Source organism: Falco naumanni, chromosome 12, assembly GCF_017639655.2.
Source record: "Falco naumanni isolate bFalNau1 chromosome 12, bFalNau1.pat, whole genome shotgun sequence".
Lineage (NCBI taxonomy): Eukaryota > Metazoa > Chordata > Aves > Falconiformes > Falconidae > Falco > Falco naumanni.
Window position 1 is genome coordinate 28301504 of NC_054065.1, and position 22055 is coordinate 28323558.

Sequence of the window (22055 nt, forward strand, 5' to 3'; positions counted from 1 at the left end):
GAACTTACTCAAAATTCCCACATTGTTTGTGGTGATTAAAAATGCTGTTCTCATAGCAAAAGGTTCAGCCCAGTTGTTATACCCTCTTTTTTTCTTTTTTTTTCTAAAGCCGTGAAGTATCTGTTTCTTGGCATGCTAGAGCTGTGGAAAGACCACAGCTGATAGCAGAAAATACATCAGCTGGGACAGAAGAAAGTTAAGGGGTGAAGGAAACCGCTTACAAGGGGTTTTCTCCCATGTTAATAGCCAGGCAAAAGGAAAACCACACAGTGTTAGTAGAGTGAACACCTGACTCGGCCGTTCATACCCTCAGAGTCATAAAGTCTGGAGTACCGCGGACAGAGCGTGGAGGCGGGGAAAATGCAGGGTTTATGGAATCGTAAGAGAGGAATTTTTCAGCTGAATTAACAGTCATGTGGTAGATGTGCTCAAAGTTGCTCGGAGAGGAGATCAGACGGGAGTGATGATGAGGGAATTGGTAAGGGGAACGCTGCTATCAAAGACAACAGAGAGAGAAAGCAATGAAGGATGGTTGTACAGGTTACATCGGCAACAGCGGTCCACAAGAGCAGTCAAACACTGAAGGACAGCCAGACAGCAGCCCTGCTTGCCCGTCAACACACAGGTTCTTACATTGTCACCCCCAGTCCTCTGAGCACCTTCCTTACATGGTGTCATAGGGGCCTGCCGCCCTTGCTGTTGCTAAAACATTAAAAACAAATAAAACTTTTAACTCATTGGGAATAGATTCTAATATTTATTATTATTTGATATTTCAAAGAGCACCACAGTTGTAAAAGGTGCTTTACAGACAGTTGTGAAGCATTAGTTCCCTGCCTTGAGGAGCTTACAATCTAAAGTAGACATAACACAAACAAAGGAAGGTGAACACAGGTGAGATGGTGTGGGGAGAAGGAAAGATGAGAATACACAACAGTTAAAGATTGTAAGAGATTTCCTTCTGTTATTCATGCATTTTACTGATTCCATTAAAATTAAGTATCACCCATACAACAAACAGAGCACTAAGGGGAGGGAACAGTGTTTTGACAGGATAGGGACACAGGTTGTGTGGGAAGGTGAACTGGTTAGTGTCAGACAACTGGGACAATTTACTCTGCTGTGGACAGATGCCACGAGGCCTGTGTCCTTCTGCACACTCACCTAATCCTCACAGCGCATTAATGATGAAGGGACTTTGCACTGCAGAAGACTAGGCCCTTAGATAACGTGCAAAAGTATTGGGAAATGCAAATGTTTTTAATAGGTCAAGTGAGCAACGTGCTCCCAAAGTGTGACAGAAAGAAAGAGAGAGGAGAAATAATCCTGCAAATTAAACAGAAAATACTTCTAATTCATCTCTACAGAATGTGCTGACACCAGAGCTCTTGTAATTTAATGTCATCTGAATCCAGATTTAACGGAAGAGCATTTCAAGGCTTGGTCTCCCTCCCTGAGCCGTCTGTAGGAGTTCAGCAGGGCAGCCTGCAAGGGGATGGTTTGCCCAATGGCCACCAGCGAATCAGAACCTTTTCTAACTTCTAATTTTTCTCTTCCCCTTGTCCAACTGATTTTATCACCTTAACACAGACAGATCTGAGGAATGTTAGAAATGTTAGGACTTAAAAAATAGAAAATGGTAAAAATACAGCTTACCCCTTCCACTAAACCTAAGGCACTACTTTTTGTATATGGAACGTATTAAAGTCTGGAAGAACATTAAGTCACATCCCAATACATACTATCAAACATTATTGTTACTGTTCTCTTCATTTCAGCTGGTAAAATCCAACCTTTTTTTTTTTTAGACACACAGTTATTATGAGGCTTTGCGTGTTAACCAAAACATCAATTACCACATTATGGCATATAAGACATAATATATATTAAATTGTTATTCGTAAGTTTAGCAGCATCTAAATATCAGTACAAGAAGCCACCATTCCAAGAATGGTCCAGGGAAGCAGACTTTGCCAAGTTATCTGCTCACAACAGAATACTGGCAGCAAAGCCAGCTATGTTCCTAAGAGCCAGTAAGGGAGAAATGGGAGTGTCTAAAAATCACAGCTAAAAAGCAGAGGGTAGGCCAGCTGCAGACCATGAAGATATTTAGCCAGCAATCATGAATGTGAGAAAGCCACGATATGGCAAGATTTTAAAAATGATCTTCCATGGAACTTTCTCCATGGACTCCACCATCAGATGCATGCATGGGGTTCCCACTTTCTTTAAAGAATACCAAATACAACTAAGTATTCATTAACTCTATAAATAGTTTCTCATTTGAAACAAGCAAAGCTTCACACATCTAGAATGGGATGGTTCATGTATAATGAGGTCAAACTGAAGCATAATGGTCAAATATAATGGCAGTCAAGACCAGCTTTTGTATGTCAATTACTCAGGCATGCAGAATATGAAAGCAAAATCAATCCTGTACATCTGATGTACACAGAGAGGTGGTCTGTGCTGCAGTAAGTGCAGTTCCAGATTTCAGATCTTCACTACAAAGGAGCATCCACGATAAAGTGGCTTCAAGGGACAAGAGGGCAGAAGGGAGGCCAGACTGTACGGCCAGCTAATTGGTGACAGGCTGCTAGGGAAGAAAAACATGTAAATAAATAAGTTTGGGGATATACTAACAGGAATGATTCTAAATTGTACAAAACAAGACAATGACCCAGATCTAGCATCCACATCAACAAAATACAAATATGTACTGATTACGGCTTTGTTAATAGCAAACAAGAACTTCTGGTTTCTGTTGTGTTGTAGCCCACAAACTCGCCTGTCAAAGCCAGACTCCTGAGTAACTGCTCACCAGGAAGAAAAGAAGGGTGCAAGTTTACAATTGCCTGATAAGCTCTAATACTTTCTCTCTTAAATCTGATTCCACTCCGAGCCTTGGGCATGTTCATTTCTGCCCAAATACGGGTCTACGCTGAAGTCCAGGTGTGTCGGTGCATGGAGAGAACAATGTGGGACTAGGCTAATGGGCTGTAATTTGCCATAAATGGATCTCGCTGCTCGTGTCACATGCCTGTTGAATACCAAGACCTTGGAAACAATGCACAGAGAAAGCATCTTTCCCCCTTGCACGGCTGCATCTGCAAGGGCAACCACATGCACACGGGTGTGTTCCACACAGGCAGGCATCTGATACACCATACCAAATAGCCTGAAACAGTTTAAAACATTCCATTTATCCAGTTTTGATTTTGTACATTTACAACACAAACTAAACTCTCTAGAAGCTTGTCTTTTAAAAGACATCATTAGAAAGCAAGCTCGCTCCTGTTGGCTCTGCATCCCCCAGGCTGTTACACCCCAGGTTAAGACAGCAGAAGTGTATGTCCCCTCCTGTCCACCAACATATCGCAGCCCAGCCCTGCAAGGGCCATCACTACCAGTCCTAATGCTGCACTTTGTTCAATTTTTGATATCTTGCCTGAAAAAGGCAGCAGAGGCAGGTTAGCAGGACTGCAAAGATTAGTTCTGATTGGATTCATGTTGCATATATAAAGTGAATGTGCATATATTCATAAATACATATATATATAAATCATCATTTGCTTTACAAAGTTCATCCATGGATGCTAGATAAAAGCTAAGCTGAGCTGGTTATTTAGTTTGTGACAATCTCATCCAACTCAAAGATTAAAATATTTATTCTGTATTTAAACCTATTTATTACTAAGGATCCTTCTGCCTGCGTAGCACTATACTGACTTCAGTGAAAGATCATGCTGGATGAACAGATTTATATCAGCAGACCCAGCCAAATTTGGAATTGCTCAAGTCAGAAGAAACTGCAATTAAAAAGGCCTGCTCCATTCTTTCGTACACTTTCTGTGCTCCAGGATCTCATGAAAAAAAGAAGCTGTGCCACCTAAAATAGTTGGATGAAGAGAATTTGAGAAAACTATTAGCGTTGCACTACTTGTCCCCCCTAGCGGCAGCCCTCTTTAAATACAAAAATGTATTTTATCATCGCTTCCATAAACAGAAACAGGCATTTGCAAAGTAAAATGCTGCAATCTTTCCCACAGTTCTTTGAAAAGAAATATTTTTTTCTTCTGAAACATACCGATCTATTTAAAAATACACAGAAGATGTTCCAGCTGCAAAATCATCACACATGCTAAGCAGCACAAAACCAAAAAGCTATTCACCTTTTCGGAACTAGGCATCAATCTAGTGAAATAATTCTATGTCCTCGTAAAGAAGCTGCCATACAGATGAACTGTGCACAGGGTCGGATGAGTATTCTTTACGTTGTGTACTGATTCTCCAGGAAACGCCCTCTGTTTCCATCCTCTCTTTTAATTCTAAGTTAATCTTTGAAATAAAGCATTAGACTCAAATACATAACATCATATGCACGCCCAACTCCTTTTCTTCTATTTTTGTGCCTGAGAAACAAATTAGGTAGTTTGGAACACACTAAATGGAAACTTAGTCCAGCCAAATACCTTACAGGAAGCTGTTGGAAAAGAAAAAGCTGCCTGGACAGAAGTAGCTCTTGACAGAACATTCATCTGCTAATCTCAAGTTACACTTTCAAATTCACACGCTTTCAAGTCCATGACTGATGCAACTCTGTACCCATTAAACTAGGAAAACAAATACAATATGATATTGCGAGGAGCTGCTGGAAAATTACACACCAAATCTGCTTTCTCTGCAGTGACATCTCACAGCATTAAGACTGACCCCTAATTGCAGAAAGGGGTTTTTAACAGAACCTTTAAAAAGAACCTGCAGCCATGGAACAAGTGTAGAAATCAGTTCTATATTGTACACATTTTCTAATGTCTTCTCATCACTTTTAAGTGTGGAAAGTGACTCACAAATTTCTTTCAAAACATAATATCGATCAGTAAGAAGCAAAGTGCCAGTCCTAACTTCAATATGACCTTTGAGCTAATACAAGGCTTGCATAATTAGAAGGAATTCAAAGTAAAAGCCGTTTAGAGATGACATAGCTGAAGAAATACTAATCCACAAAAATAAAAAAAAAGTCTAGAAAATGCTCTTCTATGGATAAAATCATTTTACACTTCCAGGTTTGGGTCTTGATTTAGGAGTCTTTGCAGCTTTTGATTCCCATGAACTTTCCACTACTGGTAGTGTGAACCAGGATGTCTTTTGCCCTACCTTTAGCAGTAGCAGATTATTTTCTCTGCTTGAGAAGAGCCAGAAATAGTTTAAAGAACACACCAGAAATGGAAAAAAAGATTCTGATCTACATCCTGCCCTGAAGGAAATAGTCATGCTTTGTTTAACATTAGATATATGTACACTCACATCCAGGTAAGACAGACACTACCTGCCAACTTCCCTTGAATTTGTCACGTGTTTTCTTAGAAGCAGCTCCTTCATTATTTAGAAATGTATAAACATACACACACAAACACAATGCTGTTTTTTGCTCAGCTGCACTGAATATATTTGTTATTGAGAGGTTTCTCAGAGCGTCTCTAGTACAAGATTTAAAGTATATCCTTTCCTTTCCTTGCATATTCCTATCTAAGGAAAACAGTGCCAGAAAGGCTCATGTACAATGCACAGACTTTATGGTAAAGTGTAACACAGAAGTACCATTTGCTGCAAAAGTAAGGTCCATGTCATCATGGAAGAGTTTAGAAAACAATACAGAACACACAAACAAGATGCTCAAGGTAGTTTGAAGCAAGCGGTATGATACTCTCCTATTAATAAAGTATTAATTGGGTTTTAGCTCATTAAAAATTTCAGTAACTTTCAGGTGAGCATCTCCTACATAAGGCTTTGGGAAACAAATGTGTGTGTGTGTGCACTATTACATGTTTTCTTTTTCCATTTTTCAACTTAGAAGGTAAGTTTTTTTTATGTAAGAAATTGTTTCATTGAGACTAGTTCATCTGGAGAGAAAATGAAGAATATCATCTTTGGCATAGAAAAAAAATACTGGGCACTACACTGGTGAACTGCTACAGCTCCACCATCTGAGGATAAAAGGCTGTAAAAGAGACAGGCTAAGTTGGAGCTAAAGATGGGAAGAGAAAAAAGGAATTGAACTACAGTTCACAGAGAAAGGAATTTCTCTTTTCTTTCCCACAAAGAACACAGGCTCAAATTCTATTAATTTTGTCCCTTCATATGGGTCATAAAAACTATCATCAACATTGAGAGGCCAACCTGCCTTAAAACCCAGGAGGCATCAGCCACTCTTCCTCCTCCCCTCCATGCCTAAGTGTCATCCTCTTTGTTTAAATTTTATCGCACACAGCGGAGCACGTTGACCTGTGTCTCCCGTGTCACTCTTCCTGGTATGAAATACATCAACACTCTGAATATACTTTCAAAAGTGTAATTGTCTTTCTCTCACTTATTTGCAGCCTCTATTGCAGTCAGTCACTCCCACGCGTACTTTTGTACTTACCATCGGAAGGTCTTTGAGAATCTGTATACCATCTCCTGGACCCATATGTGCTATGTGGTTAAAATTAGTTGGGTTAGAAATTAATTTATTTCTCATTTCTGGATCGCGTAGCATCTCCCTGGAAAAGAAAGCACTTTGTTTAGATATTTCGTTCGAGGTGAGGATGGACATTTATAAATCATGTTGAGCTTTGATTATCAGCTACTTTAAAATGGAAATTAACTATTTAACCATGTTGACAGCGATAAACCCTTGCTATCAGCGCTGGCATGGACAAGCTTCCAGCTTGAAGAGAGGGCAAGGGGCCAGAAGAAAATAATGCTGTTTGCAGGCTAGCAGCCCATGCCCAGTAGTTACTAACATTCAAAGAATATACAACCAATATGAGCTGATAAAAAGCTCTGTAAGATGAGTAAAAGCAGAACTCATTTGTGATGTATTACAAAGTGGAGATGAAAATGAAGGACAAATATGAAAATAGAATTAAAATAATACTGCAGTACCTTTCTCAGTCTGTGGTCAGAATTAAAAGCTCTTCAAAATGGCAAGGATGCATTTCAGAACTCAGAATAAATAAAATTTTAAAAGACCAAACCGCAATCAGCTCAGAAAAGGCAAGGACAAGGACTGGACTTTTATCTCCACTGTACACAGCTGTTACTTTTCTTAGAGCCAAAAGGAAAGCAAAGCTGGGACCCAACCATCGGTGGAAGACGTTGGAAGTTAGAAAACTGAAATACTCAGTTCCTGGAGTGTAGCTTAGCACAGTAGCAGGTCATCTTTAGTGAGTGATAGCAAATGGTCAGTAACATCCTCTGTGAACACTGTGAGTAGTGCAGACCTATATTTATTGCCATTTAGGAAAGTATTTGTGACCTGTTAAAGACTTCTATTAGAAACACATCCTGAAGTCCTATGTCCTCTGAAGAGGTGAGTTTCCTGAGACTTATAGAATGTTTATGTAGTTAAATCTATAAATCAAAAAAGCAGATGCCTTGGAATACTGCTGAGAGTAGAATTGCCTTCAGAAAGAAAAGCAGAACCAGAGCCTGAAAGTAATTAATCCATATGCATAGTTAGCAATGTAATCTTCTTTCGCAAAGTGTTTATTACAGATCTTTATATATACAGTATATGTGCACACCTATGTACCTATATACAGTATGTGGAGACATGCATTCCAAATTACAGCTGTTTCACATAATTAATTTGAACTAATGAATACTTGTGTATCCAGTGCATATCCATATCCAAACTGGTATTAACACAAATTAAACATTGAGGATTAACACGGTAGTGAAGAGACAGAAACATCTGAATGGGCATTCCAGAAAGCAACGAATGAAGTACTACATTGGCATCAGTCACTGTCCTTCAGGGCCTACAGGCATGTACGGAAGACAAGTACATGTTGAATACCGACCTCCTCTGCTGCATCCTCTCCTCCTCTGGTACTCTGAATGAATAGCGGCGCTTGTTGTTGATGTTTCGAACCATTTGCTTCCGGCTGTTATCTGATGTCTCAGGAACAACCAGTTCATCGCCCTCTGAAATCAATAGAAATATAATGATCCAGTGGGTTAATTCATTAGATCTTCACAGAATTTGAATTCAAAGACATTTTCTCCCTTTGCTCTTGCTAGTGTTGGACACTACCCAGTTCCCACCAACACTCAACAAATGCTCCTTGGTTTATGGCTTTTCTCGGTCACCACCTAGTCTGTGATATAGCAACAGACTTAACCCTTCTTCACACACAAGCTGCCACAACTATGTTCTCAAAATACCACCAATTAATTCTTCCAAACAAACCATTTAGGTGGACAGAAAAGCATCTCAGTCCTCCACCTCAGGCTTTCTTGGGCAGTTCTCACTGAAAATCACTAGAACAGTCTTGTTCTGCCAATCGTCTGGAAACTCAATGCAAGACTCTTTTTCATTCATTCCCAGCTCCAAAGAGACTACTCCTTCTGAACTGGTTTGAACACTGATGTATTTTGGTGCAACCATGGGAAAAGGGAAGATTTCTTCCACATGTGTATGTCTGGCCAAGACATCTTTAATAAAGACATGAAATGTATAGCAGTGATAATAACGCAATAGGAGCGTTACTTTGAATGAATGCTGCAACTGCTCTGCCTCGTTTTATACATATATGTGGAGACTATAGTTACATTTAATAAGCTTGAACATACCCAACATCTACTGCTCACTGCCAAAACAGTTTTTGTATGGAAATTAAATCTCTTCTTTCCTTAAGATCAGCTGGAGATTTCATGAATTGTGGGATCTACTAGGTAAGCAGCTTCAGGAAAAAAACTTGCAGGCATTTAGAGAGATACACCTGGAGGATAGTTTACTGTTTGGCAACCTTTTCTAAAAGACAGCAAGAAGTGTACAGGAAGGAGCAAAGCATCAGCCTTACCCACTTCTGATTCTATGCTCTCCGTTTTTGTTTTTTTTTCTCTTCTGCCCTACTTTTAATGTTCAATCTTTATTAGACTTGAAAATTCTTTATACATACTTCCATCATATTGCTCCTCTCTACCACTGTCATTCCTTTTGTACTACTTTGCTAGCAATGTAAATAAACCCTGAAACACTGCCAACAGCAGTATTGTTTCTGGAGTGTTTACTTCCACTATTTTCAGAATAGTTGTTAAGAAAATTATAGCTTTTGATTGTTAAAACAAAGCACATCCCCTCTCCATCTAAGAGGTTAAACAAAAGGTTAGCAAAATTATGTAGGAGCATGCTTATGAAACAGGGTCTTAGAAAAAAAATGGTCCAAAAGACTCATAACAAAACTGTAATTCTGAAGCTAAAACTTCGGCACACAATCGTATGTGGCCCTAATAATGAGCTATGAATACATATTACTACTTTCCAATCCTTGGGAAAGGTCCGTTTAGGTTAAGTGTAATATTAATTTTTATCTAGTACTGCCAAGATCGCTATTAAAGTCTTTAATTGTGCAGGCGTTTTTAGATAGCGTTCTGGCAGGTGATCCCAGATTTGCAGGGAGTGCCTAGTCGTTCCATTTTCTATTTCCAGCCTTCATTCAAGTCCTCACTGAATATTCAAAAGCGGAAAAAACATTCAGAGTAGCAGCCTAGCAGACATCATTGCCATCACGGTGGAATCTGTAAGCTTTTGCTTTCACATCCATTTGAGAAATCCCTTTCTACAATGCAAAGATCGGGGCCAAAGAAAAAAAGCACTTTCTGAAAAAAAATAATAAATAATTGCAAGATGAAAGCTGGCTTCTCTTTACTTACCTGCCATTTTGTTTTTGAAATATATTAATCTAACTGTCTCCAGGCCTAAAAGGTTTAGCGATCCTTCTGTATTCAAGGGTCGTACCTGAAACAAGGAAAATCCGTACTTATAATAATAATAATAACTCACATTTATATCACATATCGTATTCTGAAAGTTTCAAGATGCATTATAAACTCTCTAAAAGGAGCACTGTTATATTATAGCCAACCAGGGAGCAGAACAGCATAACCGGCCAGAGCAAAACCTGCTCTACAGAACTGCTCCCTCCAGCCTGCACTGTCTCCTATCTCCAGTAACACATGCCTGCTTTCAAGAACACCAACTGAGTCATTAAAGCCACAAAACACAGTGAAAAACAATTTCAGATTTTAAACTTCTGTTTGGAGAATGAGTACAGAGGGAATTGCCTAAAATTCCACTTAAAGACATAGGCTTAACACCATCCGTCCCAGCATTTAAATAAATAGTTCTGTTAGAAGTCTACTTCACATAACAATTCAATTTTGTCTATTAGATGCACAACTCAATAAGCTGTGCTTTTAATTTTCACGAGTACCATGTCACAATTACGCTTTGCAACTTGGTAAGAGTACATACAGATTGCTAAAACCTACTGGTATTTGTGAGTTCCAACTTCAAAATGAAAGAAGCGTTCCACTTTCCCAAGTGTGCAAATCGTGTTAGAAACAAACTCTTCATAATAATTTGCCATTTTAAAGCTTCCTAGACGTAGCAGTTCTTGTTTGTTTAAAGTAGTTTCATTCATTAAATAGGCAGTTTTGAGCCAAATATCAAAGTACTAAATCACATTCTGCTGTCTAGGGAAAAAAACGCTCCAACTGCTTAATAACTCAAAGTCTGAACATCAGAAAGAGTAGAGAAGATTTCCTCTAAAAGGTCAGACTCTTCTTCTCTTCTTAAGATGGTTAATAGTGGAGCACCTTGATCTTTGTGTTATTTATCCTTACAGCATTGCTCTAATATCCTGGTCCGCAGCTGACACGTGGGAAACTGATACGCAGAGAGACTGAGTGACTTAACACAAGACCACGTGGGCAAATCTCAAAAACTTCCTCTTTTTGAGAAGTGATCCAAACCCCACATCATCCAAGGTTTTAATATTTGTACTGGTTGAACCAAAATGTTCTAACCCTGTCTACAATGTTCTCAAGCAGCAGAAGACAGATTTTTGAAGGCCTGATTAATTACCTTAACAATCCAGCATCTTCTAGCAATAACGTAGATGCAATCAGTCCCAATGAAGCCATGTGCAATTAATATCAAGAAACTGCTCTCTACAATAACATCAGTGTCTAACATACTCATACGCACCAGACTGACCATTCATCTAAAACAGTGAAACCACACACAGAACACATTTTGTATCTCATATTTCGAAGAAAAAGCAGTAGTTTCTTTGCATTCTTTGCCAATTCTTAGCTCTTCTTTTAGTTCAAGTATGTCTAAACAAGCAGTTTTAATGATGCCTTTGGATGTCCATAAAAAAACGGTATGACTGTAGCAAAGCAATATTGAGTCTAGACATGTATCTGATACTGAAACAGCAAGTTACCTTTTTCAGAGGAATAGTCTGTATCCACTCCATGGAGTTCACGTCGAAGATGTCAATTGCGTTTTCACTGTACACAGAGAGGTATGGTGCATTGTAACCTGAGAGGGAATGATCAGGTGTAGTGTCAGGTGCTTTTAGACAGGGCTCAAAACATAAAACTTCTTATGGTTTAACCATGTTTATTTAAAAACAAAACAAAACAAAAAAAAACCCACAACAAAAAAACCCAGCCCACGGGGTTCAATTCAACAACCACCTTTGGAAAATGTGTTTTAACTCAGAAATGACTTAGACATTTATTCTAAAAGCAAACCAGTACCACCAAAGACTTAAAACCTCCATGACTTTTCTTTTAACTTTGCAGAACCAAACTACTTTTTGAACTACAAGGGATTACAGTTTACTCTGCCAAACACTGATGTGGTTCGAAGTTTTTTTTTCTTCTAAAAGCCCTATTTTTAAGAGCTTGTATTTTGTAAATGATGTGGTAGGAAAACTATTTTATTGTTGTTATTTAAGCCTATATGTTGCTGTTGTTTAATAACTGTCATTTGAACGAACTGAGCTCTTAGTCTTTGGACTATGTACTAAATGCAACACCAGTTGGAACTAAGAACCATGACATAGTCATAAAAATCTTCATGTTTCCTTCTAGCTTTAATTCTTTTCTCTTATTTTCTGGATTGTAAAGAGAATTCTTGCGCTACTTATCTGGCACATTTCCCCAGGATGAAATTTGTTCCACTGGGATCACTTCTAAAGGAGAGTTCAGTATTTCCATGTTGGCAACAAGACTACCATGGTCTGCCAAAGACTAACAAGAGCATCCAACTTGTGTTTAAATGTAACGGTGTTTTTTTGCTATAAAATATACCCCCACTCTGAATTGGAATAACATCAGGTTACTTCATTTAAGGCAATCCAAAAACTTTCACAAATGTCAATTGCTAGTATAGATAGCTACATGTGAAAACACCTGTTTTTCAATCTCTCACAAAATCTTATTTTGATTCATTCATTCTCTGAGTCCATTATAATAGTCACACTCCTGAAAACCAGAAGGGACACAGCCTGTAGAAGTTGTTCCTTCCACATTCAGAGGGGGCTTCACTCAAACAAGGTGAAACATTCCTTTCCTCTGCACTGGGACTGTACTGCTGCCACAGTAAGCAAGGCGGCAAACTATTCTAAAAAATCAGCCTAAAGCTGACTCTGAGGACAAATTTGGCTAATCTTTATCTGCATTCAGAAGGACATTAAAAAGAAGAGAGGCACTGCAGTTTCTGTTTTCCTCCAACTGTCAAAAGATAAAGCCCCAGCTTTGAGAGAATGTGCAATAAATGGTCAACAGTTCTTGCTGGAAACTGGGATCTTGAAAAATTACAGTATTCTTTCTTTAAGGTTACGAAATATATTTTCTGTATTGCCTGCTGTTACCTGGTACTTTGGAAGGGAAGGAGACAGAGGGGGGAAAAAACCTTAACTGATTTTTGAAAAAGCGAAAAAGAAGAGATGAATAAGAAGAGTGTCAACAAGAATGGCTGAGGAAGAGAGAATGAAGGAATAAGAAAAGAAAAAAGCAAACACTAAGTAGGAATAAACTCTGTTACAGAAAAACAAGTCAAACTACCAGATCCTGATCGTGACTGAACATCAGGAAAGCTTGAATCACAACATCGAGCCAAAGTACAGTCAAGTTTTAAGACTTTAAAAAACAACAGTCCAGTATGAATGGCAGTGAATGCATAAAGATCCCATTAACCTTGGTAGGATGTGAGGCTTTTGGCTGTTTGAGAGATCAGGCCATACATTTAGAAATCGGATGTCAGCTAGAAATCCTGACCCTTGATTTCTCTTGGTGTTACAGCAATAAAAGTCAGTGAGAGAGTTGTCAAAACTAGCATAAACGAGATCCGGATTAAACCCTCTGACTAGATTAAAAATTCTGACAGATGCACAAAGCATTAATTACCTCTCAGGTAATTTATCCTTGACCTTCACTTCCTGTGGATGTTAATACAAGCAGTGATCGCTTCAATGCATAACAGCGCAAGTACACTGACACACAGAGCAACTTACAGCAAGAAGATGGAGTTGCGGGCCACATCAGTTCTTGTTGTCTAGATCTTCGGCCCTGGCAGTCAACGTAAACCCCTACGCTGCTAAAACACAGCAGGTATTCTTTATTTGAGATTTCGACTGCACAGATGGCATCAGTTGGCTGCTGTGAGATAAATGATAGTGTGTGGTCATCTGGATGGAGCAGACTGTATGGGCTGCCTTCTCCGTGAAGGGGATATTTTAAGAAACCTGACTGGTAGCCCACACAAAGACGGTCACTGAAGATCGACATCCATTGGACATTCCCCTGGACTTGGATCTCCTTGATCTTTTTGTGACGTGTCTTACTCTGATTTAGTTCGTAACAGAGGACCTGCCTTTTCATGGCTACACACAGGCAGGTAAGAGCTCCGTGGCGCACATGTCCAGAAACTATTGACTGACAGCCTTTTGTCTCTGCCAGCTTATAAAACTCAGTCTCCCTTCCATCCAGGGCAGCCACAGGGAAAAGCCGCACATGACGGTTTCGTCCTGAGATTACGGCAATGAGCTGTTCATTTGGGATAAGCTCAATCTGATGAACCTTCTTATTGTCACCAACACGGATGATCTCTAAAAAACAAACAAACAAGAACCCCAAATCCAAGTAAATAATGTTTCAGTGTGAACTGATTATAAAGTATGTATTTGTAAAGATAAACTATGAAGGAAACCCAAGAAACCCCCTTTATTGCTTCCCTGCAGTATTAAAAAGTACAGAATCAAAACTTGCATTTTAATATAATACCAGATGTGGCAATGCTGGACAGACCTTTGGCGTTTCCTCATTGGAAAAAGAGAGGAGTGGATTTGATATGTTATTATTTCAGTACTCATTTAAAAAACAGTTTATAGCTATTAAAACTACTGAATAAACAAAAACCCTCAAAAAGCTGAAACATACAATTAAACATGTGGCTTGTTGAATTAGCTTGGGCATCTGTCATTGCATGTCTTTACAATACTGAACCTAAGTTTTCATTTCTGCTACCAAGAAGGAGGTTACAGAAAGGATCAAGCCAGGCTCCTTACTGAGGCACACAGCAGAAGAGGAGACAACATTCACAAACTGAAATGAGGGAGGTTCCTACTGGATACACAAAGGAAATGTTTCATTGTCAGAATAACTTGCAACAGGCAGCCCAAAGAGCCTGTAGAACCTCTGTCCTTGGGGATTTTCAAGACCCAACTGGACAAAGTCCTGAGCAACCTGGTCTGAATTCAGTATTGAACCCGCTTCAAACAAGGGAAGAAAGTCTTCAAATGCATTCCAGATGCTGGATCATTGTTACTGGAAAGGATACCCAAAACAAAAAGCACACAGAACACCTTGATTATCGGCTCTCTTATGGGGTTGTCCAGTCCAGCTGATAACATATTAAATTGAGAAAAATTAAACCAGAGGATATCGAAAGAGAAAAAAAGGTTACACAGTCATTTTCTGATTATTTAATATTAGGGGAATCATTACCAGTTCCTAATCTCTTACCATCTTTGGTGACATGCACAACAAATAACCCTTCTTCATTCCCCAGAGCTATTCTTTCATGGTCTATGATATTAAGAGGAAAAAAAAAAAGGTTATACTTCTTCAACAACAGTGGTAATTCTGATTAACAGAGACAGTTTTTTATTATCTTGAAATAAACAAATATAAAGCCAAACCAAACACATTCATGTAACCACAAACATTGGTAACCTCCCAATCTTTTAAATTTTTGAAAACAAGTAGTTTCCCATTTCTCCTGATAGTAGAAGTAACAGCAAGAAACATAATCTTTAACAAACCATTCAGAGCACTTAAGTGTACTACCAACTTCAAAATAACTGTAACATCGTATTTAAATAATTTAAATAAGAGTTTACCATATTTTGAGCAATAGCGTTTAAAATTACTAAATTCATTCTCTGATTTTGTCTTCTATCTGGTCCCACAAGCAGTTTTTGTAAAGTCAGTGATCTACTCTATAGTGCTAATTTTGCCCAGTTAAGGAATTAAGTTTACTGAATAATAAAAGACTAATATCCAATTCTCAGTCAAAATTATTCATAATTATGAATACGTATGAATAGGGGGAATATTCTGAAAGATCTGATGGAAGTACTGGGTAGTGAATTGTACTTCTCAAACTCATGCACATTTCCATATGGGATAAAAACTACCTATTACTCTCAATTCAGTAGATTATGCCATTTAATAATTTTTTTTGCAAAAAAAGTATGTCTTTGGCATACCCCTTTTTCTTAGAGCTTTCTTCTTACTCACTTCATACCTATGATTGCTGCTGACTGTGTTGTTTTGATGAGGGGTAAGGTGCTGTCATAAGCTTCTTTGGGAACATAGACTGAGCGGTCTTTGAGTTTGTTCTTCTTCAAGATCCTATGCAATTCATTCAGCACTCCTACCCACTTGCTTTTTTCATTCTCACCGTCTGCTAGAATCAGGATTGAACACTTATTACTGGATGCAGAGAGCTGGGAAGCTGTAACCTGGAAAATTTTAAAATGTGCATTTTAAGTCATAAACAGTAACAAAATTCATCATTATCATTATTACAAGAGTATCAGATGCCTATAAAGTGCCCTTTTAACTAGCTGCCTGAATTTAGAATGAAAAATTTAGCCCTAGTCAATAGAAAACACTCCACCTCAATGAAGGAACCACAGCAGGAAAACCTGTAGATGCAAATAACTCCAGCAAAGAACAGAGAAAACTTTAGGTTTATGTCAAATCCATTTGTATTTATTCTATCATTTGGGAATGTCTGCCCTAAATAAGGTAATCAATTGTTTCTCACTGCAATTGTATAATGAAAAGCATTCTTACAAAGTATTCTGTATTTTTTTTAAAGACCAATAAGGTTTGTTTGTTTGTTTATTCATTTATCTAATTTGTTAATAATTTAATGCAATAGGAATGGTCTTTTTGGAAGAATGATCTATGGTCCTTTTCACCTATTTGGCACAGCTACTATAGACAAATATGAATTCCCCTTTTGTAAGTTTATCTCCTCTCAGCATGCAGAGTGATAAAACAGTCTGAAAGCTGTAAAAACAAGGAGTGAAACACAATGGTATAGTAAAAAAATGACAGGGGAGTTAATAAGACACCAAAGTTATTTCACTGAGGTCAAAGGTTAAATAGAATATCTAGTAAAAATAAGAAGAGTATTAGAAAAAGCCAATGATGGCAAAATCCTGATACCAGATAATAGAAGTAAGTTTTGATGAGCATTTTACACTAGGTATCTATACTACCTGATGAATGGAAGTTTTCAGAGACCCTATATCTATCTATATATATATAAATATATATAAAAGTATACAAAATAAAGGCTTCAGGAATACCACAACAAGTTAAATTGAGAAGCAGCAGGTGACTTTAGGAAATGAAAATGTAGAAGATCACGAAGAAAAGAAGAATTCCAAATGACTAACAGGAGATTGAGAAAAGTACATCTTACTGTGAAGGTTAAAAAAATAAAAGCCACGTAAAGGGGAGATGGGAGCTTATTTAAATGTACTAGCTCTATTTTTACCACAAAAACAATATACATACAGATCCTTATGCATTGCTGCTGCTGCCATGGATACCACACGGCCAGAACTTGCAAAGGAAATAAAATACTAGCAAGCTGTCAGTGAGTGCACACCGTACACCACACTCTGAAACCCTGTACTTCTGGGTTACTGGGTTCAAGACATAATACTTACCCTAAAGATACAGGGGATATCTTTTCGATTTGCATGGATGACATCTGAGGCCAAGACAGAACTCACTGAGAATTCTTCATCCCTTATGGAGACCACAAACATAATTGAAAAAGAGTTAAAGAGTAAAATCTATATGTTTGGTTTTTATTTATATTTCCATTGTACCAATAGCCTTGCTTTGTGAAGGACAGGACACAATAAGACAGTAACGAGATCTAATTCTTAAAATGATCCTTTCCTCTTTATCTGCAGATGAAACTCACAAATGCAATGCTGCATGATTAATTCCTGGTAAATGTTGACGGAGATAAATCTGAGTATGTGGGTTTTGTCTGTTCAAATTAAAACCTTTTTAAAAAAATAAAAATAATCAAACATTAAAAATAGCCCTAGACCAAGAACACCTCTCTAACTCTTCAATAAAAATCCGAGCTCACTAGAAGCTGTAAGGTACAAACTACAGCTTTTTGAGACCTCCTGCATAAACTAACCTAGTTCAGAGATAAACTTTACCTGCTTGGTGTGTTAAATGTTCTCAGCCTTCAGTGAAGTTGGTAGTATTTCAGTAATACTGAAGACAGTGGGAACAAACTAGCCCTTCTGAATCAAAAAGTGGCTCTCAACATCGATTACAGTTTTTCATAAAAGCTCTGGAGCTTGCTTACCGATTTCACAAAAAGCAGAAAAAAACCCCTCCCAGTACTTCCGAGAAGCTTCCACTCAGCACCAAACAGCTTACCTCATGTCTATGACCTGACTCACTACCACGCTGGGCTGGGATGCTTTTCCTTCTGCTACATCGTATAGGAAGAGTTTAAAATCACAGATCACTGCCAGCGCTCTCTGCCAACCTTTCTTTACTCCAGCTGGTTTTGGTACCTTTGGCAAAATAAATTCTGATCAACTCTCTAAGTTTGCATGCAATCAAAAATCCAAGATACAGTACAAAAATCAATTCTCTCATCTAGGCCGACAAGCTTTTATTCAGTAACAATGTTAAGCAACGTAAGTAATAGCACAGGTGCAGTAAGAGCATCACACACAGCCACACAGCCACCACAATGTATTATTTAAAAAAATTCATAGCACCACAGATCCTTCCTTCTTATTTCACAAGCTCATTCAAAGCTATATTAACAAATACAGAGAAAGAAGCTCATTTTTAATTAGTTTTGGCCATATTCCTGTTGACCATGTAGAGTAGTTTTTTTTAGTATTCCTGTACAAGCACCCACACCAATGATGCTAGACAGTAATAGCATCAACAGAAAGACTCAAAAACTCATAGGCCCTGGAAGATGATCTGATCTTTAGAGATGGATTATTGAAGACCAACTCAAAGCACAATGGCTAACAAAAACGGGGAGATAATTACTGTTGAAAATGCTAACAGTTGCTTTGTAAAAATGTAGGTCTTGGTTTGCAAACTGTTACCTTAAAGTATAATTAAATCCATCCCCCCTGATGCTCCAATTAAGAGTTTAATTCCAGCTCTGGAAAACAACAAATTTAATGTAAGTGCCTCAAATGCAGCTACCTGATACTTACTCGGACATGTCCTTCATAAGCTGTTCCTATGCCTTTCTGTGGATCTATTCCCAAAGGTCCCTTAGTCTGTTCGGGAGGGATTGGACATACTGCAGGAGCCTTGTCTGCACAGGTCACGTGGCAAGAGAATCCACATACTTGTGAGGAAGAGAAGAAACAAAAAGATTTGATGGTTATTTCTTGTGCAATGCAAAAGCTATGACAGTAACGATATTTAGAAAGGAATCCTCTCTTTTTTTTGACCAACAGCTGAATAGTTTCACTGTACTTTGCTACACTGAGACAGAAACGTAAGTCTGCGCACAGGAGCAGTTCATGCTTTGAAGTTCATCTGCTCTAAATTCTGACTTTCTCATTTTCAGAGGTGTATGGATACAGTCTGGTTTCACCCAGGTAAGAAAGAGCCTAATCAGAAGCTCATACTGAGATAATCTCTGTGATCTCCTCTAGGCCCAACTCTACTAGCAAACAAAAAGCTGGAAGCTCCTCTAAATGATGAATGTCTTTCTGTGTACATACAAGCCTAGAATAAAGTAGCCCTGGAAAGGAGCAAAATTGGTACTGACAGCAAAACTGTCTTACATTTTGCCCTGAACCAGAGAGCAAAACTGCTGGCAGCATACCTGACTGCTGACTGTGGCCTCTTATTGCTATTTTAAGTAAACTGAGCTAAGCTCTTCCACCACCAACTGGAGTATGTCCCCAGATAACCAGGTAATCTGTTACATAAGACATTTGAAGTGTTTGGCTTCTACTGGTAAAAGACTGAAGCATGACAATATATTCTGCTGTTCAAAATAGAAGACTCAGGCATTATCACACTACAACATGTACTGTGCAATTTGCATTTGTAAGAACTTCAGTTCACACCTCCTGCTTTCACAAGTGCTTACCTTCACAAGTACAGCCCTGTCGAATTAAACCGACCATCAGAGATGTGCATTGATTGCATTTTGTTGGTGTGTTAAATGATTTCACTACAAACTGGTGCGCTTTAGGCTGTGAAACAAGCAGACAAGGATGTTAACACCTGTAACGCTTCTGAACAGTTATCTTTTTCACAGACACCAGAGTGCATAGCCATTAAAAAAGGTAGCTTATTTGTGTTTGCTGAAATGAGATCTGAGGTGCTGACACATGGGCTGAAAAAAAACTCCTTATCAGTGCTCGTTGTTGATAATTTAAACCATCCTTTGTAAACAAAACCATGGAAACTGGACAGCGTCTCAGAACATGAGTTTGCTTTCACTGCAGATAGGAAAGTTGCCAAAATTATTCCATTACACTCTAGAAGCTGAATGTGTCTATGTATGTGCTTGGTGGGCAACTGTCTGCCAGCCAAAGTTAACCTACCACAGTATTTTCTAAGTTGCAAATTCAGTGCTCCTCTGTAAGGACTGTTGCCAAAATTCAAAGAAAAATATCCCAACTTTTTCAAAATTTTAATTTTTAGAAAGCATGACAGAGTTCAGTTTTGTGGTGGCAAGCACAGGCAACTTCAGAACACGCAAATCAAAAGCAAGAGTACAGACGAAGTTGATTTTAAAAGGGACTATCTTCTGTTAGTTTTTGGGAACATAGACAACATGAGTTAAGTGTTTTAATTCTCTCCCCTTAAGGATGGCGGAGCTGATGCTATGATATCAAGGCTAAATGACTACATAATGTGGTAGTATGATTCATAAAAGGCCTTATATAAAATCCAGAATGCTGCTTTGCTTTTCCAAAAAAAAAACCCCAACAAAAAAAACACCCCAGCAAAGTAACAACTGGTAGGTGGAGAAATCATACAGCATAGGGTGAACACAAAGGCTATCCAAGCAACTTGGATAATATATGTGATCTGAAATAAGACAATTTTGCAGAATACTTTAATGTGTAGGTATATTAACATTTTTATCACTTGCCTGGTTTTCCCAGCATAAGATATCACAGCTAAGGGCTCAAACCTCATGCATCTCCAGGAACAGTTTTCCTGTTACAATGGAAGCCTGTCTACAGATGGATGTCTGTCTACAGATGGATGTCTTGTTTCAAAACTTGCAGGGAAACAATACTTAGCTTTAAAAACTAATGGAATCATAAAGTAAGAAGGTTCTTTAGGGAACATAATAAATTAGAAAGCCAATCATTACTTCCTGAGCAAAATATTTTCAAAAATTGAATTATATGCACAGTAGAATGTTTCACAGGATTCCAAGTGCACTTACAGTATTTTTTAACTGATTTACTAAGATGCTGCCAAAGAACACTGTCTGCTCAAACTTTTTAGCTTTCCTTTACACAAATGAAGTCTTTTGCTGTTTTGCAATTTATCAAATCAGAGAAACAGATCTATCAGAAAGACTTATTTACTTCACTGATTAGTTGCAGAAAAACCGACATTTTTTTTAAATATTGAGGAGATTCCTAAGCCGTTGGGGCACTTCTGAAACTTTTATGGGGTAATTTTTCCTTCTGTAGCTAGTATCTTATTCTTCATTTGCTTGAATATAAAGAATTTGCTGTGAATTATCATACGTTGACTGGCTTATTTGGCCAACAGCAAAATAATTTCAACAACTGACGCAGAATCAGTATTTATGCAAGCAAAAAGCCTGAAGACAGAAAGACGGGAATTCCTTCTCCCAGTCCAGTGCTGGCTGTTGTTCTCACTCTACACTGCTTATAAAAAATGCAAATCTATGGTTTCATTTTAGGCTTACACTTTGCCTTTTCTCAAAAATAAGCATCTAATCAGCTCACGGATGTGCTAATCTGAGACTGTCCCACAGTGACATCAGTTTTATTGTATACAGAGATAAAGGGCAGGCTGGTCAGACACATGCCAGGAAACACCCCCCTTCTAGGAAGTCTTTTCGTTTCTTTACATCCTGGTTCATTTATCTCTTTCTAATTTACAAATTAGCATTTTTCTTAAAATCAGATTCCTGTGTGCCTAGTACAACTTGTCAAACCACATAATGTAGGAATGAGGGGTTTCGAATTTTAGAAAGCAACCGGCTTCCATATAAACAATCCTTCTAGGCAGTTCTGGTAAGATTGCTGTGACAAACAGCTCTCCTGAAGCTGTTGCCCGGGAGTGCTATTTTCCCCTCTACCTTATAAAAAGTGTGAACACTTGACTGAATACCTTTGGTGCAGAGAGTCCTGATCCAATATACGCTGTCCTCATGGTTGGAGTGTGAATTGAACGGGGAGGATGATCTGTAACCTGAACATAGCCCCCAAAGGATCAATGAGGCATCAAGTACACAGTATCAAAGACAGCCTGAATGAAGGAAAAAGACTGCAACGTCCCACCCACCCCACCCCCAAACATACAAGCAATCAATCTGATTAACACAGAAAAGGACTCGGAAAACCAAATCTTATTTTTCAGCAAAATTACATGTAAGATTAATCTCCTAAATG

General features: G+C 38.3%; 1 protein-coding gene across 8 annotated transcripts in view; it reads right to left on the reverse strand.

Moving 5' to 3' along the window:
- Positions 1-22055, reverse strand: part of CDC42BPA (CDC42 binding protein kinase alpha) — a 188571-nt gene that overhangs the window by 11870 nt on the left and 154646 nt on the right. For 5 of the 8 annotated variants that reach the window (XM_040612198.1, XM_040612197.1, XM_040612196.1 and 2 more), the window contains 12 exons: positions 21775-21855; positions 19535-19640; positions 18642-18778; positions 17833-17972; positions 17094-17175; positions 15653-15869; positions 14869-14931; positions 13359-13952; positions 11280-11377; positions 9703-9787; positions 7848-7971; positions 6425-6542 (listed from right to left, as the gene is read on the reverse strand). In XM_040612198.1, the coding sequence (XP_040468132.1) occupies positions 6425-6542; positions 7848-7971; positions 9703-9787; positions 11280-11377; positions 13359-13952; positions 14869-14931; positions 15653-15869; positions 17094-17175; positions 17833-17972; positions 18642-18778; positions 19535-19640; positions 21775-21855 (1845 nt within the window). Of the gene's footprint in view, positions 1-307; positions 494-744; positions 2597-6424; positions 6543-7847; positions 7972-9702; positions 9788-11279; positions 11378-13358; positions 13953-14868; positions 14932-15652; positions 15870-17093; positions 17176-17832; positions 17973-18641; positions 18779-19534; positions 19641-21774; positions 21856-22055 lie in introns of those variants that run through there. The other 3 variants (XM_040612201.1, XM_040612200.1, XM_040612199.1) reach the window with 3 other exon arrangements.